This window comes from Coturnix japonica, chromosome 25, assembly GCF_001577835.2.
Source record: "Coturnix japonica isolate 7356 chromosome 25, Coturnix japonica 2.1, whole genome shotgun sequence".
NCBI classification, from domain to species: domain Eukaryota; kingdom Metazoa; phylum Chordata; class Aves; order Galliformes; family Phasianidae; genus Coturnix; species Coturnix japonica.
In genome coordinates, this window is record NC_029540.1 from 675,406 (window position 1) to 693,231 (window position 17,826).

General features: G+C 59.2%; 2 protein-coding genes across 2 annotated transcripts; both read left to right on the forward strand.

The window, feature by feature from the left end:
• Positions 1-146: 146 nt before the first annotated feature.
• On the forward strand, positions 147-9,017 carry INSRR (insulin receptor related receptor). The gene is made up of 22 exons (XM_015884415.2): positions 147-326; positions 1,782-2,333; positions 3,020-3,332; positions 3,415-3,557; positions 3,689-3,833; positions 3,909-4,123; positions 4,194-4,320; positions 4,455-4,693; positions 4,772-4,939; positions 5,052-5,241; positions 5,350-5,391; positions 5,492-5,757; positions 6,073-6,209; positions 6,282-6,447; positions 6,716-6,824; positions 6,960-7,030; positions 7,121-7,350; positions 7,427-7,537; positions 7,641-7,800; positions 7,930-8,059; positions 8,133-8,267; positions 8,429-9,017. Exons 1-22 carry the CDS (start codon positions 236-238, stop codon positions 8,691-8,693), a joined length of 4,005 nt encoding a protein of 1,334 aa, XP_015739901.1. The 5' UTR covers positions 147-235; the 3' UTR covers positions 8,694-9,017.
• A 926-nt stretch (positions 9,018-9,943) lies between these two features.
• NTRK1 (neurotrophic receptor tyrosine kinase 1) lies at positions 9,944-17,397 on the forward strand. The gene is made up of 16 exons (XM_015884364.2): positions 9,944-10,167; positions 11,365-11,439; positions 11,516-11,587; positions 12,051-12,119; positions 12,430-12,584; positions 12,681-12,826; positions 12,928-13,054; positions 13,182-13,511; positions 13,867-13,925; positions 14,193-14,295; positions 14,597-14,743; positions 14,839-14,969; positions 15,037-15,209; positions 16,145-16,385; positions 16,543-16,701; positions 16,851-17,397. The coding sequence occupies exons 1-16, from the start codon at positions 9,983-9,985 to the stop codon at positions 17,034-17,036; spliced, it is 2,358 nt and encodes a 785-aa protein (XP_015739850.1). The 5' UTR covers positions 9,944-9,982; the 3' UTR covers positions 17,037-17,397.
• Positions 17,398-17,826: the final 429 nt, after the last annotated feature.

The window sequence follows — 17,826 nt, forward strand, 5'->3', positions numbered from 1 at the left end:
CTGTTTTCTCCCCTCTCTATTTCCCAAACAAGCCCTGGCCGTGGCCCTGGCCCGGCCCCACACAGTTGTCAGGCTAAATATTTTGTGTGTGGCAGCCGAAAACAAAAGTGAAGGGGCCACGGGGCCACCCATCTCCCGACGTTCTACGGTGCTGGTAAGGAGTGCCCATAGTACGGGGCCGGACTTGTGCCTGCCTACAGCAGCACCAGGCAGGAGTGAGACGTGGCCCCACGGGATGGGGGTACTGGGGGTCCTACGGCTGCTTCTTGCCTTGCTGCTGCTCATCGACCCCCTCCTGCTGCCCCCGGTGCAGGCCCCCTCTGAAAGTAAGTGGTGGGAAGCAGGGTGAGGGGGATGTGGGTTTGGGAGGTTTGGGAGGTTTTGGCTGAGCCTCAGTTTCCCCTTTATGTGATGCCCCCCCACTGTCCCAATCCTCATTTGGCAGCACCAGCCCGGCTGTGACCTTTGGGGTTTGGAGCTGGGGAGGAAATGGGGGCCCTGTGCTGGGTCCAGGGTGTCACTTGCTTATGTGGGAAATGGTTCCATGGAGCCACTGCACTCAGCAGTGATGGAAAGTGATGCTTTAACCCTTCTGGGCTGGGGATGTGACCTCAGGGACAAGTACAGGGTTCTGATGGTCCTGGCTCAGGGGTTGACAAGGGGATGTGACTGGTGGGGTCTCAGCACTGCCTGTAGGATGGAGACAGGGGGACCCACATACCTGGCTTTGTCACTGTGTATCTGTCCTTCTCTCTGCCTCGGTTTCCCCATTGATAGCCCCAAGGAGGAGTGGAGGGGGAATGAGGATAAAGCAGCCAAACTCATACCAAGAACTGCCCTGGGAATGCTCCTTGCTCTGTCTCTGCCCCCATGAGGGCACAGGGGACCCCAGAATGTTCTCTACCCACAACAAGAACCAAGTTGTTCCTGGTCCCCTCTCTCCTTCTGTTCCCCCACTCAGCACAGGGACCTCTATGACTTTGCCAAGGTCACAGCTGTGGCAGCACAGGGCTGCACTCTCAGAGTGGATACTGCATCCTTGGCCCCACAGTGGGATGGAGACCCCCCCTTGTCCCGAGGGTACCCCATGGTGCTGGGTGGGCTCTATGTATTGCCTCCTCTCTGCACACTGCTGAGTGCTCCAGCTCCATGCTGTGGTGCTGCTTGGGTGTTTGGGGTACACGCCGAGCTGGCTGTCTTTGCTGTCGGTGTTTACAGTAAATCCCTCTCTGAGTATCAGTGAGTTTCTCTCTGTAATAACTAGGAGTCAGGTTTCAGGCTGGGAGATGCTGCTGGAGGGGAGCAGAGACAGCAGGAGATGCTCAGCCCCATGGGGCCCCTCACAATGCTCACCCCCACTGGGTTAGAAAAGCCCTGGGATGGTGACCCCATAGCCCCATCCCTGCATAGTGTCAATGGGAGCGACTTGGTAGGAGGATGCTGTGTGCTCCTCACCGCTGTTACCCCAGGGACTGCAGCCTCCATGGGGTTGGCAAAGGGATATGAAACAGTCCTGGGAAGCTCCAGCAGAGCCAGACCTCGTTAGCATCACAGCAGCTGTGCTGTCCCCTTAGGAGCTGTGGTGTGCTGGCTGCCTGTCACAGCTGCTCTCATCTGCCCCAGCTGCCCACAGCAACCACAGGCAGCTGACAGGCAGAGCAGGACATTAACCCCTGCCACGCGTCGCTGTGGCCCTATCTGGGGGTGGGGAGGATGACCTATGTGTTGGGGTGATGCTCTGGGCTATCCCATTGCCCCCGTGCTCCTTCTTGCCACCCCAGTCTGCAGCAGCATGGACATCCGCAACGACGTGTCGCAGCTGCAGAAGCTGGAGAACTGCTCCATCATAGAGGGCAACCTGCAGATCCTGCTGATGTTCACCACGGGCGTCGATGATTTCCGCGGGCTCAGCTTCCCCCGCCTGCTGATGATCACGGAGTACCTGTTGCTCTTCCGTGTCTATGGGTTGGAGAGCTTAAGGGACCTCTTCCCCAATCTCTCGGTCATCCGTGGCACCAATCTCTTCTTTAACTATGCCTTGGTCATCTTTGAGATGCCTCACTTAAGGGAGATAGGGCTGCACAGCTTGAGCCACGTGCTGCGCGGCTCGGTGCGCATTGAACGCAACCAGGAGCTCTGCCACCTCTCCACCATCGACTGGGGGCTGCTGCTGCCTGATGCCGTGGATAACAGCTACATCGTGGGTAACAAGCTGGCTGAGGAGTGCGCCGACGTCTGCCCAGGTATCCTGGATGTGGAGAAACCGTGTGCGCAGACTGTGGTCAATGGGCAGCTGGATTATCGCTGCTGGACCTCCAGCTACTGCCAGAAAGGTGGGTGAGGTGATGTGGGGATGCTCATCCCAGTGCTGGGAGCTAATGGGGAGCACTGGAAAGCACTGGAAGGCAGTGGGGAGGGCTGAACTGGGTGCACATCTGTCCCTGCGTGGGAGCGAGTTGCAGTGGAGTAATTGGATCCGAGCTGTATCATTCTCTGGAGGAGAGGCCAGCTCTCAGCTGCCATGTTTTCCCAGCGGTGAGGTAAATACACGCCCCTGCCGGGCTCGTTTGCAGTAAACAGGAGACCTGGTAATGAAATATATACTATAAACACAGATCCTTATCTGGGCTGTAACCTCAGCCACTGCCCCAGCACTGGCTGCAACACGTGGCTCCGCTGGGTGGCTGGGGCTTGGCCTGGGGTGAGCCTCACCTGTCCATCTGTCCATCTATCCTGACTGTCCATGCAGATCTGTCCATCCATCTCTGTCCATATAGCCATCCAACCAACCCTCCCTCCATCCACCCTTCTACCCACCCATCCCTCCATCCACCCATCCCTGTGTCCATCCATCTGTCCACCCACCCATCCATCTCTTCATCCATTCATCCCTTCATCTACCCCTCCATTCCCCCACTTTCTTTCCTTGCCTCCCCCACCAGCAGTCCACCACCAGCCCCCCCTACCCACCCAAGTCCTGCAATCCCCTTTTCCTACCTCCAACATCACCTCCCTGCAGTGTGCCCATGCGGTGCGGGCTCGGCGTGCACGGCATCGGGTGAATGCTGCCATGCTGAGTGCCTGGGGGGCTGTGGACGACCCCGTGACAGCCGCTCCTGCGTGGCCTGCCGTCACTTCCACTTCAATGGGCACTGCCTGCCCTCCTGCCCACCCCGCACCTACGAGTATGAGGGCTGGCGCTGTGTCACGGCTGAGTACTGTGCCAGCCTGCGCAAGGTCTCCGACAACCCACGCGACGCCTCCAAGTTCGTCATCCACCAGCAGCAGTGCCTCTCTGAGTGCCCCCCTGGCTACACCAGGAATGAAAGCAGGTAGGGACCACCACCCTAGGATGCTGGCAGTGGAGGGAGGGGGTTCCATGCCTGGTTTACATCCCAGTCCCTGTCCTTGCAGCATCTTCTGCCACAAGTGTGAGGGGTTGTGCCCCAAAGCGTGTAAGGTTGGCACCAAGACAGTGGACTCGACACGGGCGGCACAGGAGCTGGCAGGCTGTACTCTGGTGGAGGGCAACCTCATCCTCAACATCCGCAGGGGCTGTGAGTGCCATGGGGCAAAGGGGGGAATTTCCCTTGGAGGAAGAATTAATGGGTGGGGGTCATTGGGGAGTGAGGGTCCCAAGTGCCAGCTCCATCACTGCACCATGCTCATGGCCATGGGATGTCCACAGATAATCTGGCCTCAGAACTTCAGAGCAGCTTGGGCCTCATCGAGACCATCACGGGCTTCCTGAAGATCAAGCACTCCTTCGCCCTGGTCTCCTTATCCTTCTTCAAGAACCTCAAGCTGATCCGTGGGGACTCCATGGTGGATGGGTGAGGATGGAACCTGTTGAGTACACCTGGGTGTGGGGTTCCTGTGCCCATCACCTCCATCTACCTCTTCCTTAGGAATTACACCTTGTACGTCCTGGACAATCAGAACCTGCAGCAGTTGTGGGACTGGAGTCACCACGTCCTCTCTATCCCTGTGGGCAAGATGTATTTCGCCTTCAACCCCAAGCTTTGCCTGGCTGAGATCTACCACATGGAGGAGGTGACGGGCACCAAGGGGAGGCAGAACAAGGCAGAGATCAACCCACGCACCAACGGGGACCGGGCATCCTGTGAGTGTGGGGATGGGGATGGGGGGACCCAGTGGCACCGTGACTCTGAGCCCTTTGCACCCCTCCACAGGCAAAACCCAAACCCTGCGCTTCACCTCCAACATCACCGAGTCCGATCGTATCTTCCTCAAATGGGAGCGGTACCGGCCCCCTGAGTACCGAGACCTCCTCAGCTTCATTGTCTACTACAAGGAGTCGTAAGTGATCCTTGTGTTCCCCAGCCTGCAGCATCCTCATGTGGCATGTCTGGGGCTGCTGGACCCCAGGGGGTGGTGAGGCTTGGGGTCTGCTGGTACCCACCACTGATACCTGTTGGCTGGGTGGTTGTCAGACCTTTCCAGAACGTATCGGAGTATGTGGGGCAAGATGCCTGTGGGGCACAGAGCTGGAACGTGCTGGATGTGGAGCTGCCACTCAGCAGTGAGCAGGAGCCAGGTGTTGCCCTGCTCAACCTGCGGCCATGGACTCAATATGCCATCTTTGTCCGTGCCATCACCCTCACCACCGCCGAGGAAGGGCGCAACTATGGGGCACAGAGTGAGGTGGTCTACATCCGCACCATGCCGGCAGGTATGGGGTGCTGAGGGGGGAGGGTTGGGGGGCCCACAATGGCCTCAGTTTGTGGCTGATGTCCCCATGCCCACCCAGCCCCAACAGTGCCTCGGGATGTCATCTCCATGTCCAACTCCTCGTCCCATATCGTGGTGCGCTGGAAGCCACCTACGCAGCGCAATGGCAACATCACCTACTACCTGGTGCTGTGGCAGCAGTTGGCTGAGGACATGGAGCTCTATGTCAACGACTATTGCCACAAAGGTGCAGGAGAGCTACCAGGGATTGTGCTGGGATGGAGACATCTCCAGGTCCCTGTGATGCACTGGGATGGGGATAGAGATGGAGATGCAGCACTGCTCATCCCCACCTCCAGGCCTGAAGCTGCCCACCAGCAGTGCAGACACGCGCTTCAGCGATGGGGATGGCCCTGAAGTGGAGCAGGATGCAGAGGAGCGCTGCTGTCCTTGCCGCCCTGCTGATGGGCAGCTCCGCATGGATGGAGAGGCCGAGTCTTTCCAGAAGAAGTTTGAGAACTTCCTCCATAACTCCATCATCATCCCCAGGTGCCGGCGCTTTTTGGGGTACCAGGGTCAAGGGGTTGCCAAGCATTGCTCTGCCACAGGGAGCGGGGGGGTTCCTTGGCTTCTTTAACCCATTTCCCACTGTCTCAGGCCACCTTGGAAGGTGACATCCATCAACAAGTACCCACAGCGGTGAGCTGGAAACAACCCCAAAACCCTAAGGCTCTCCCCTGTCCCATTGCATGTGAAAACCCCACACTCCCTGACCCCAAACCTCTTCCTATCCCCGCAGGACCCCAAAGCGCCGCAGGGACCTGATGGCCGTCACATCCCCCACCAATACCTCCTCAGTGGAGCCACCACCCCTGAGCCACACCAGAGCTGAACCCAAACCTGACTTCCAGATCTTTGAGGACAAAGTGGTGCGGGACCGCGCGGTGCTGTCGCGGCTGCGGCACTTCACGGAGTACCGCATCGACATCCATGCATGCAACCACGCTGCTCACACCGTGGGCTGCAGTGCAGCCACTTTTGTCTTTGCCAGGACCATGCCTGAGTGTACGTCCAAGGGCTGAAGGGTGCTGGTGCTTTTGGGAGGGGATCAGCACTGGGCTGGTAGAATCACAATATCTTTAAGGTTGGAAAACAGTGCTGAGATCAATGCCTGCCATCAATACATCACAACCGTGCCTGCTAACCACATCCTTTAGTGCCACATCTACACCTTTCTCCACCCCCTTCCCTGGGCAATCTGTTCCAATGCCTTATCGCTCTTTCTGAGAACAATTTGATCCTAGCATCTGATCTGAACCTCCACTGGTGCGATGTGAGGCCATCACCTCTCATCCTGATCCCATCTATGTCCCATTCCAGTACAAGCTGACAACATTCCTGGTAACGTGACCTGGGAGCCAGCCAGCAAGAACAGCGTGCTGCTCCGCTGGCAGGAGCCCCACAACCCCAATGGTCTCATCCTTAAGTATGAGATCAAGTACAGCCGTGAGAGTGAGGTGAGGACCTGACTTAGCAACCCCCTCCCCATGACTGGGATGTCCCCACTGCCACCATCCCTTCATCCCCAGGAGGTGACCACTGTTGTCTGCGTCTCCCGACACCGCTATGCTAAGTATGGAGGTGTGCATCTGGCCCTGTTGCAGCCGGGCAATTACTCAGCTAAGGTCCGTGCCACATCACTGGCTGGCAATGGCTCCTGGACGGGACTCGTCAAGTTCTACATCCTTGGACCAGGTACCTGATGATGGGGGCAAGGAGGATGCCAGTGGGAAATGGGGGGCTGCTGGGCTGGGAGCTGGGAGGCAGGGTGCTGCTGGATGAGGCACTGGGATATTGGGGAGCACTGGTGGGATCAGGGAGTGCTCCTGGACCTGGACACCAGAAGGGGAGCAGCATAGAGCACAGAATGCTGCTGCCCTGGGGAGCAGTGGGCTCCCTGTCTCTGCTACAAATGGTCCCACAACACCCTGCTCCCCCCCACCCACGGACACACTCCTGGCAGCTGAGGAGGAGTCCGGCAGCTTCTACATCCTGCTCACTGTGACGCCTGTGGTCCTCATGGTGCTCATCTCTTGCCTCGCCGTCTTTGTCTTCTTCTACAATAAAAAGAGGTAGTGATCCCTCTGAACCCTGGGGCTGCACTCAGTTGAGCCAGAGGTGGGGAGGTGGCTCCACATCCCTGTCTCTTGTCCCCCTGTCCTTTGTCCCTTGTCTTCTGTGCCGTGCCCACCTCTCCATCTTCCCAGGAGCAATGATGGATACCCCAGTGGGACACTGTACGCCTCTGTCAACCCTGAGTACTTCAGTGCCTCAGACAGTATGTGGGGATGTCCCCCTAGGGTCTGCTGCCCCATTCCTCTGCTTGGTGATGGTGATGGTGACATTAATGATGGTGACCCCCCTGCAGTGTACATCCCTGATGAATGGGAAGTATCACGGGAGAAGATCACGGTGATCCGGGAGCTGGGGCAAGGCTCCTTTGGGATGGTGTATGAGGGGCTGGCGGTGGGGCTGGTGGCCGAGGGTGAGGAGACCAAGGTGGCCCTGAAGACAGTCAATGAGCTGGCAACCATGCGGGAGCGCATCGAGTTCCTCAAGGAGGCCTCTGTCATGAAAGCCTTCAAGTGCCATCACGTGGTAGGTGGCAGCATGGGGACACCCCCAGGGACATGGGGCTGTGGCTGCCCACGTGCTGTTTCCATTCTCTCCCCAGGTCCGTCTGCTTGGTGTTGTGTCTCAGGGCCAGCCAGCCTTGGTCATCATGGAGCTGATGACACGTGGGGACCTGAAGAGCTATCTGCGCTCTCTTAGACCCGACGCCGAGGTGAGGGGCTGCCCAGGCACCATGGTGCCCTACAGAGGAGGGGGCACAGACCCCGTCCCTGAGGACGTCCCCCCAAAGCCTCCTCTCTCTGTGCATGGTGCAGAACAACCCTGGGCTGCCTCCACCCTCGCTCAAGGACATGATCCAGATGGCAGGTGAGATCGCTGATGGCATGGCCTACCTCAATGCCAAGAAGTTTGTGCACCGCGACCTCGCCGCGCGCAACTGCATGGTGTCAGAGGACTTCACCGTCAAGATTGGAGGTGGGCAGCCACAGATGGGTGGGCATGGGATGAGTCCCCACATCCCAGTGCTCACGGCCCCTTATCTTCCTCCTTTTCCTTGTCTTCTCTTATTCTTTTTCCTCCTTTTCCTTCTTCTTCCTCCACCAGATTTTGGCATGACGCGGGACATCTATGAAACAGATTATTATCGCAAAGGGGGCAAGGGGCTTCTCCCTGTCCGCTGGATGTCCCCCGAGGCCCTCAAGGATGGCATCTTCAACACTCAGTCTGATGTCTGGTGGGTGATGGGGCTGGAGGGAGCCACGTAGGTGAGCCACCACCCACCCCGGGCTGACCTCTGTGTGCTGCAGGTCCTTTGGGGTGGTGCTGTGGGAGATCACCACGCTGGCTGAGCAGCCCTACCAGGGTATGTCCAACGAGCAGGTCCTGCACTATGTCATGGACAACGGCGTCCTGGAGCGGCCAGAGAACTGCCCTGATCAGCTGTGAGTGGGGGGGGATCTCTTATCAGAACTGCTTGGGGTGGGCAATAAGCTCCACTGTGGCCTCTGGTCTGCACGGAACCCCAGTGAGCTGGCTGCCCTTGAGCTGGCCAAGGGGGGGAACTGGAGACCCCCATACCCACTGTGCACTCTTTGTCTCGCAGCCATGAACTGATGTGTCTGTGCTGGCAGCAGAACCCTCGTCAGCGCCCTTCCTTCGTTCAGCTCCTAGAGAGCATCAAGGAGCACATGGCACCCGCTTTCCGCACCCTCTCCTTCTTCTACAGCCCCGAGAACAGGCGGAGCGGCTCCAACGAGCCCTCGGACGCCGAAACGGAGCCGCTCCCCGAGGAGGACGAGCCGCCCGCACCCCCTTTACCCACCCGCAAGAGCCGAGGTCGGCTCCCCAACGGGACGAGCTGCCTGTGAGCGGGGGCTGCAGCCCACCCACCCGCTGAGGACTCATCCCCCCGCCCCATCGAGGGGCCTTTCGCGTTATTTATTGCTTTTAAGGGAAAGGGGTGTGCTCTGGGGGCAGCCACTGCAATACCAACTCCTTGCGATGGGGAGAGGGTAGCAAAGGGGGGGGAGGGAGGGAGCTGCCCCATGGGACACTCCGTTTTGCAGGTGGGGAAACTGAGGCACGGCGCTGCCCTGTAGGTTCCCTACAGTCCTTACTGCGGGGCACCGCGTCGGGGCCGCTCAGGTTCTGCTGTCTGCCCCGGGGGAGAAGGGAGAATAAAGCAGGACGGAGCTCGGTCGGGCGGTGCTTGCTCTGTGGGGGCACGGGGGTGGTGGGGGGTTGGGGGGGGGAACGATGCTCGGGGCTTTCCACTGCCGTCCGCCGGTCCCATCTGCTTCCTGCGCATCCCGCTGCGGCTTTGCCCTGCGGTGCCTGAGCCGGAGGCGTTTCTGGGGAAAAAAACGTCAAAGCAGAGGAATTCGCGAGGCGGTGGCTGAACTCAGACCCGGGATGTCTGTAGGGGAAAGGGGGGGGGGGTCTCGCAGGTCCCTATTGTCGCAATCCCAGTCCCTTGTTGCTCAGGGCTGAGCACTGGGGGTGGGATTCAGGCTGAGAACGTGCCAAACTCAGAGCACAAGTGAGTTCTGCTGCTAGAACGCAGGGAGTGGGACTGGGGCGATGGGGGCAGATAGGGATCCACTCTGCTCTCCTCTCACAGAGAGGGTCCCAAGAAGGTGAGACAACAAGGCCACTGTGCCACCAACCTTCCCAGTTCTGCACCCCGATGTAACTGGGGGCTTGAGGGAGGCTCAGAGCTGGGACATTTTGGGAGATCGATGGGAGAGCTGGGGGAGGGGGTGCTCCTGATGGCCCTGAGTGCAGGGAGGGGCAGTGGGAGGTGCCCTCCGCCACTTACAAACGGGGGCACGGGAGCGGATGGTGCGGGCATTGCGGGCACAGCGAGAGCAGAGTGTGGGCAAGGTGCAGAGCGAGAACATTGAATACAGGGTGAAGGCAGAGTGAGGGTAGAATCCCTATTCTACCGCCCCACCTGCGGTCCGAGCTCCCATCCCGAACCCTCCCGGTACCACCGTGCGGTGCGGGGCTGCGGGCAGGGTCGGGGCGGGGGGAGCCGCTGGCCCCTCCCCAGGAGGCCGGACCGGGCGCCGCTTTTAACCCGCCGGTACAGAGCTCGTGGGCTCCGGTACGGCGGTGAAGTGCGAGGGCGGCGGTCCCGGAGCGGCCCCGGGTCGCGATGCTGCCCGCCTGGCTTCGGTTGTGCCTGGCTGCGCTGCTGCTGCCTCCGGGATCCGCCGCTCCTCCAGCCTGCCCCGCAAACTGCCGCTGTCCCGCACCCCGCACACTTCGATGCCGGGAGCCCCTCACCGTGAGCAGCCTCAACGTCCTGCTGCTGGGCACCTCCTATCGCCCCATCGATGTGTGAGTGGGGATGGGAGATGAGATGGGGACCTGGGGATGGGTGAGGAGAGGGAGCAGGGATTGGGATGAGGGAGGGGGTTTAGTGATGGAGATGGGGACTGGGGATGAGGATGAGGAAGGGGATAAGGACAGGATGGGGTAGTGAGGCCAGGACAGGCTGATGAGGATGGAGGTGAGGAAGAGGATGGCAGTGGGGATCAGGGCATTTGGGTCAGGACACAATGATGAGTGAGGGCGGTGGGGCCATAGTGGTGGCACTGGGATAGTGCTGGGTCACTGATGGGGCTGGGGACTGCCTGGAGGGGTTTTTTTGGGGTGCAAAGGTGGGGGGAATCCCTTCTATGGACTCACAGGGAGTGAGGGAGGGACTCAGGACAGTTCTTTGCCCCCTCCCATGGGATGCCAGTAGGGCTGGGGATGCCAGCAGGATGCATGGATGGGGAGTGCCCATGCGGAGGTGGGCGGTGATGGGGTGCAGGAGACTCTTTGTCCCCACCATGATGATGCTGTCCTGCTGCCCAAGGCTTGTGGGTTGGGAAGCTGAGTGGGAATTGAGCCCCTATCCCTCTGGATCCAAGAAAGATGATTCCCCAGCATGGGGAGAGCACAATCATGCTGGCATTCATCTGGGGTTCAGGAGGGGTTTGGGAACCCATACTGCCTGGCTTGGGGCATCTGTTTTCCATTCACCCCCTGCTATGTGCTGGGATAAGGAGGGAGAAAGGGTGTGTGGTGACAGTTTAGTTGCCTGGGCTCCTGGGTCCTCACCCTGCTGCACTGCTGCATTGCTGGGGCGGCTGCTGCAAACATCCCTGCCTCAGTTTCTCCACGTGCTGGGAGATGCTGTGAGCGCTGCCAGCTCTTTGTTCACTGACTGATAGGGTGGGGTGGATGGTGATCCCCTAAGAGACCACCAGCCATCCCTCTGTTGTGTCTCCCTCGTCCCCATCATGGCTTGGGGGTGGGGTGGGTGGAAAACCCCACACTGGCTCCCAAAGGGGTTTTCCTTAGGAAAAGGAGCAGTGGGGGAACAAGCTGCTTCTCAGCACCACCATCACGTCATGAGGCACCGTGGGTGTAGGGAGAGGTGGGGATACCTCTGTCCCCATCCCCATCCTAGAGCTGATCCCCCTGTTCTGACAATGGTGATCCCACAATGGGGGCCTGACCCCTGCCTGCTGCACTGTTGCCTTCCAGCATCATTGAGAACCAACAGCTGCTGACATCTCTGACTCGGGATGACACCAGGATGCTGTCAGACCTCAGGCACCTGTGAGCCCTCTGGGGTGGGATGGGGAGGATGGGGACAGGGTTCCTACTGTGTGTGCTTAGCCCTTGCTTCCCCCAGCACCATCTCCAACTCGGGGCTGCAGTACATATCTGACGATGCTTTCCAGGACACCCACAGGCTGAGCCATGTGTAAGTACCCCCCTTCTAGGGCTCAGGTCCCCATCCTTATGCATATCAACCCCCTCAGGGCACTCATCCCTGCACAGGGTGGCTTTGTCCCTGCACTCAGGGAGGATCGATGCTGTCCCACTGCCCAGCAGCAAAACTCGATCCAGAGGGACCGCGTGGGGCTGTGCTGCTGAATGTGAAACCATTGATTGAGGCTGGAGCCCCCATGGGAGCTCTGTGTAGTGCAGCCCCCCATGCAGGAGGGGATGCTGGAAAGTGGGGGGGGGGAACCTACCACAGGGATCATGGAGGGCCCTGAAAGGGGTATCCAAAGGCTGAGTTGGCAGCCAACCTATTGTATGTGCTTCTGCTTGGTCATGGTGTGACAGCTCTGTCCCCAGCGTGTGACAGACCCCTGTGTGTGAGGATGATGCAGGATGAGGGGACTTGGGGAAGGGAGGCTGATGGGGGTCTGTGCTCGCAGGAATCTCTCCTTCAATGCGTTGACCAGTCTCTCCTGGAAAACCTTCCAGCATCTGCCCCTGCAGGAGCTGTGAGTGCCATGGGGAGGGGATAGAGCATGGGGTATGGCTGGGGATGTGGCTCTGGGGGATGTGGGAGCAGGGATAGGGCTGGGGATGCAGCAGTGGCTGTGGGAGACCCAGCTGCAGATCTGCAGCTCTGACAGCCCAGTGTGTTCACAACAGGGATGGGAAGAGGGACAGGGATGGGGACAGCACAACACACCCAGTGCGGCATCTGCGCAGCGTGCAGTCCTGGGTGTAGCCACCCTCTCTGTTCACTATGGGGTTGATGCAGCTGGAGATGAACTACGTGCAGCTCATGTCCTCTCCCCATCTCAGCATCCTTGAGGGAAACCCCTTCAATTGCTCCTGTGGGATCCGCTGGCTGCAGCTGTGGCAGAACGGGAGCCGTGCTGAGCTGGGCAACCAGACTCTGGTTTGCTGGGAGGGAAGCACACTTGTGGCCCTGGGCAGCCATCCCCTGCTTGGCTGTGGTAGGTGGCACAGGGGGATCTAAATACAACCGGGTCCCAACCCTGAGCCCATTGAGGGCAGGGACAGTGTGAGGACAGCTTGTCTCTCCTCAGCAGAGCCTCCCACCGCCCACATTGAGCACCCCGATGTGGTGCTGCGTCAAGGGGACAGCATCAACCTGACCTGCCACATCTGGGGCGAGCCATCAGCCACCGGGGAGTGGGTGCTCCCTGATGTGGGATCAGAGCCATCCATCACCAAGGCAAGGCTTGGGGCATGGTGGGGATCTTCCATGAGCACCAACCCCCTGTGACATCCCCCACAGTGCAGGATGTGCTCACCCCATCCCGGTGCTCCCTGCAGCTCTCAGAGTGGGAGCTTGTCCTGGAGATCAACAACATCTCATCTAGCCTGAACCACAAGGACCTCACATGCCGGGCAGAGAATGCAGCGGGGCTGGCAGAGGACAGCGTGATACTGAATGTCACCTGTAAGCAACCCAGGGGATGGGGAGAGAGAGGGAGGATTGGGGGGCCAGGGGTGGTATGAGGGTCAGCTTTGGGGGTCCCACATTTGGGGACGCATGTTTGGGGACACAGGCAGCTCTGTCCCCACAGTCCCACCGGTGATTCTGCTCCTGCACGAGGCCATCGCTCAGCACTTCTGGTGCATCCCCTTCTCAGTGGACAGCAACCCAGCACCCAGCATCTTTTGGCTCTTCAATGGCACGTTTCTGCTTGAGGGGCCCTACATCCATACGCGGATTGTGGAGTATGAGCCCAACTCCACCACGCTGCACGGCTGCCTCCAGCTCAACCGCCCCACACATGTCAACAACGGCAACTACACCCTCGTGGTGCAGAACCCCCTGGGCAGAGCCACCCGCAGCATCCAGGGCCGCTTCATGGATAACCCCTTCAGCTTCAGCCCTGAGGAGCCCATCCCCGGTGGGTCACAGTGGGGCTGAAGGAGATGTGCTGCCCTAATCCTGACACAGGAGGCACCGAAACTTCTATTCCCACCTTGCCAAGGGGTTCTGTCCCCCTCCCGTGCCTCAGTTTCCCCAAGGATTGGGAAGGAAACATGGGACTCTCTTATGGGGGGGAGGTGGTTAATGTGTGCTCTTTCCTTTTTCCATGCTGCACAGTGTCTATATCTCCACTGGGTGAGTGCTGGGGCATGCTGCTACCCCTGCTATTAACCCCCAGCTGTGGTGATGCCCAATGATGAGGCTGCAGTGATTGTGCAGGAGTGAGGATGTGCCCCCACTTCACGCTCACCCTGTGCCCTCTCCCCACACAGGTACCAGGAACAGCTCTTTGGAGGGCCCTATGGAGACAGCGGATGAGCACACATTTGGGGTGAGGACTTGACTGGGATGGGGTGCCCTGTGATTTGGGGTAAGGGGCATGAGGACACCTGTGGGAAAGCAAAGCAGTCCTTAAAGTGAAAGCAAACCAGAGGCAAGGCAAGGTGGGATGGGATGGGGTATAGGCAGCCTCCTGCCCTCCGCTGTGCCTCAGTTTCCCCAGTAGAATTGCAATCACCTCCAGGGCTTGGAGAAGGGTGCTGTCCTTGGCTTTGCAGCAGGACCCCAGCCCCATACTCACCATTCCCTTTGTCCCCAGGTCTCCGTGGCTGTGGCTTTGGCTGTTTTTGCCTCCCTCTTCCTCTCTGTCATGCTCATTGCGCTCAACAAGTGCGGGCGTCGCTCCAAGTTCGGCATTAACCGTGAGTCCCCTCTTCCTGCACCGGGTAGGGGCACAGCCATGGGGCAATGGTCCTCATGGGTCCCCATTGCCTGGCACCCCCTTGGGCACTGGGTGGCAATGGGGCTCCTCCGGGGCCAAGCAGTGCGGGCAGCAGCTGCTAATTCACTCCTGGAATGGATTCAGCCTGCAAATGGGTTTGATCGCACTGACTTCCCCTGGGGCTGGAGGGGGGGGGGATGCTCGGCAGCACCTGGCACTGCTGCACAAAGCACCCCTCACCCCTCTGTGATGGCCCTATTCATGTGCCCCTGTCCCTGCAGGCTCAGCCGTGCTGGCCCAGGAGGATGACCTGGCCATGTCATTGCACTTCATGAACCTGGGCAGCAGCCCCGTGTCCTCCACAGAGAGCAAGCTGGACGGGCTGAAAAGCAACTTCATTGAGAACCCACAGTACTTCTGCAATGCCTGTAAGGCTGGGGATGCATCTGCCTCAGCATCCCCCACTGCTCCCCATTGTCCTCCTGCGGTGGGGGCTCTGGGCTGATGGATGTGGGTCCCCCAGGTGTGCACCACGTACAGCGCCGTGACATTGTGCTCAAGTGGGAGCTGGGCGAGGGAGCCTTTGGGAAAGTCTTTCTGGCTGAGTGTTCCCACCTCCTTCCAGAGCAGGAGAAGACATTGGTGGCTGTGAAGGTGAAGGGGTTGGGGGGGATGAGGGTCCTGGGCTGGTCAGTGCCATGTTAACGCCTTGTGCCTGCAGGCGTTAAAGGAGGTGACCGAGAGCGCACGGCTGGACTTCCAGCGGGAGGCAGAGCTGCTGACCAACCTGCAGCATGAGCACATCGTCAAGTTCTATGGTGTGTGTGGCGAGGGTGACCCACTCATCATGGTCTTTGAGTACATGAAGCATGGAGACCTCAACCACTTCCTCAGGTGGGTCCGGCCCCTCGCCCCCTCCCCTCTCCATCAACGCGGCTCAGACAGCCGCTCTGCGCTCGCTGCTAATGCAGCCCTCCTTGCAATATTGATTAGATTAGCTGTCTGAGAGGCTTAAATAGAGAGAGATTGGCCATCAGCTGGAATAAGCAGAGACTTTTCGATTGGCCCCCCAGGTATTGCTGATAGACGGGGGGGCTGCCAGAGGCATCGCTTTAGTGGCCACGCGATGAGCTCTGAGACGTGGCTTTTATGATTATTGTTATGGGACTTGGCATTAATGGTTCTGCCGAGCAGAGCCCCCTGCTCCCGGTCCAGCCTCCCCAGCCCGGCTGTCAGCAGCACTGGGCATCAAAGCAATGTGCAGCCCCCGGCCTGCTCTCACCCTTGCTCTATGCACGCCTGCTGCTTTCACACCTCCTGGCACCCAATGATGCACAGCTCAGTGCTGCCGATGTGTGAACAGCATTCCTGATGTGTGCATGCATGGGATTCCTTGCTGTGGGTGCTCTCGTGTGTGCACTAGCACCGTATGCATGCATGTGTGCACTCATATGCCTGGCTTCTCCTGCATGCATGCATACGCAGGTTGATCTGTATGTTCTTTAGCATGCATGCACACACATGCACAGCTTTCCTTGGCATGGTTGCACACTTACACACAGCCCTCTCTGTCCTGGGCTTACACACGTGTGCATACACACATATGCCTTCCTGCAGGCATGCACACACACATGCACTCCCTTCCCCACCATGCATGCACACACCTTGCATGGCTGCATACATACATGCATGTACTTTCCCTGCACGCAAGCACAGCATTTCCCAGCACATGTGCAAACACACACACAGCACTTCCAGGCACAAATGCACACACCTGCACACCTTTCCCCTGCATACATGCACACACTGATCACCCTCTGCCCTGCTAGATCCCATGGACCAGATGCAAAGATCCTGGACCAAGGGCAGGGGCAGCCCTGCGGGCAGCTGACACTGAGCCACATGCTGCAGATTGCAACGCAGATCGCTTCAGGTATGGTCTACCTGGCATCCCTGCACTTCGTGCACCGTGACCTGGCCACCCGTAACTGCCTGGTGGGCCACGACCTGGTGGTTAAAATTGGGGACTTTGGTATGTCCCGTGATATCTACAGCACCGACTACTACCGGGTGAGTTCCACACCCTCCCTACCTCTAATTTCCATCTCATCTACTGCCCCTTTCCCCAACCCCATCCATATTTAATGGCGCTGCTGAGCACTCAGCAGGGAGGGGAAGGGTTGGGGGGTTGCGGGGGGGGATACACACTGATGGTTCTGCTTTGCAGGTTGGGGGTCACACCATGCTGCCCATCCGCTGGATGCCCCCTGAGAGCATCTTGTACCGCAAGTTCACCACTGAGAGTGACATCTGGAGCTTCGGTGTGGTGCTGTGGGAGATCTTCACCTATGGGAAGCAGCCCTGGTACCAACTCTCCAACACCGAGGTGGGCTCAACATGGGGTCTCACATGGGGCTGAGTGTGAAGCCGGGCTTGGCACCATGTCCACACGTGGGATGGGGGGAAGCAAGGAACCCCCTTGCTTTGTGGGGTCTGGGTGCTTGCTGTGTGCTCCATATCCCCCTGTTCCCATAGGCCATCGAGTGCATCACGCAGGGCCGGGAGCTGGAGCGGCCCCGCACGTGTCCCTCTGAAGTGTATGATATCATGCAGAGCTGCTGGCAACGGGAGCCACAGCAGCGTCAGCGCATCCAGGACATCCACAGCCGCCTGCAGGCCCTGGTTAAGACCCCTCCTATCTACCTGGATATCCTGGGCTGAGAGGGAACCCCATCACCCCCAGGCTGGCTGGAGTGCTCTAGCACTGCTCCCTCTGTCCCCCCAACCCTGGACTGATGCCCTGATGCTGGAGAGGGCTTAAACCATCTGTCACAGCAAGACCCCTGGGGGGGGCTGTAGGGCTGGAGCTGCTTCCATAGGGGGCTGTAGCTGTGGCATTTCCCCCACTGTGGATTTGCCCCTGGAGAGACACAACCAGGACCCCCAGCCCCATGGGTGGCACTTGGCTGCTCAGTGTCATGGCTGTTCCATCCCTTCCCATCCCAGCACCTGGCTGGGTGGATGCCCCGCGTGCTCTCCCAATCTGCAGTGATCCTGGTCAGTAATAAAATTGTCCATTTCTCTGCTGCGCTGCCAGCTGGCTGCCCCATGGAGTGTCTGCTGGGTGCCTGGGGGAGGGAGGTGCTTTGGGGAGATAGAAGGGCTTTTTGGAGCAGGGGAAGAGGAACAGAGGGGGTGTGGTTGTATGGGGAAGGCTTGTCCCTACTCTATGGCATTGGGTGAGGTATAGGTTGGTGGTGGGTTTGGGTTAGGAAAAGAGTGAGGATGTGCAAAGCCAAGGTGTAGGTGAGGGGGATGCTGTCCCCAGCCCAGAGAGGGACATAGGGACACTTCAGGGACCCTCTGGCTGGCCTGGGGCTGTGCACAGTGGATGGGTCCCTGTGCCTGAGGTGTAGGGTGGGGACCTTTTGAGCACAAAGGGATGAAGAAGCCAAACCCCCCAAACAAAGGGCAAAGCCCTCCCTTCCCCACACACCGTCACCGGAGCCAT

Excerpts from the sequence above, each read along its gene's own strand:
- INSRR (XM_015884415.2), top strand. The coding sequence starts at position 236 with ATGGGGGTACTGGGGGTCCTACGGCTGCTTCTTGCCTTGCTGCTGCTC. Across the intron at positions 5,392-5,491 it reads ATCAACAAGTACCCACAGCG|GACCCCAAAGCGCCGCAGGG; the intron begins GTGAGCTGGAAA and ends CTATCCCCGCAG. Across the intron at positions 6,825-6,959 it reads TTCTTCTACAATAAAAAGAG|GAGCAATGATGGATACCCCA; the intron begins GTAGTGATCCCT and ends CCATCTTCCCAG.
- NTRK1 (XM_015884364.2), top strand. The coding sequence starts at position 9,983 with ATGCTGCCCGCCTGGCTTCGGTTGTGCCTGGCTGCGCTGCTGCTGCCT. Across the intron at positions 12,585-12,680 it reads CCATCCCCTGCTTGGCTGTG|AGCCTCCCACCGCCCACATT; the intron begins GTAGGTGGCACA and ends TCTCCTCAGCAG. Across the intron at positions 14,744-14,838 it reads ACAGTACTTCTGCAATGCCT|GTGTGCACCACGTACAGCGC; the intron begins GTAAGGCTGGGG and ends TGGGTCCCCCAG.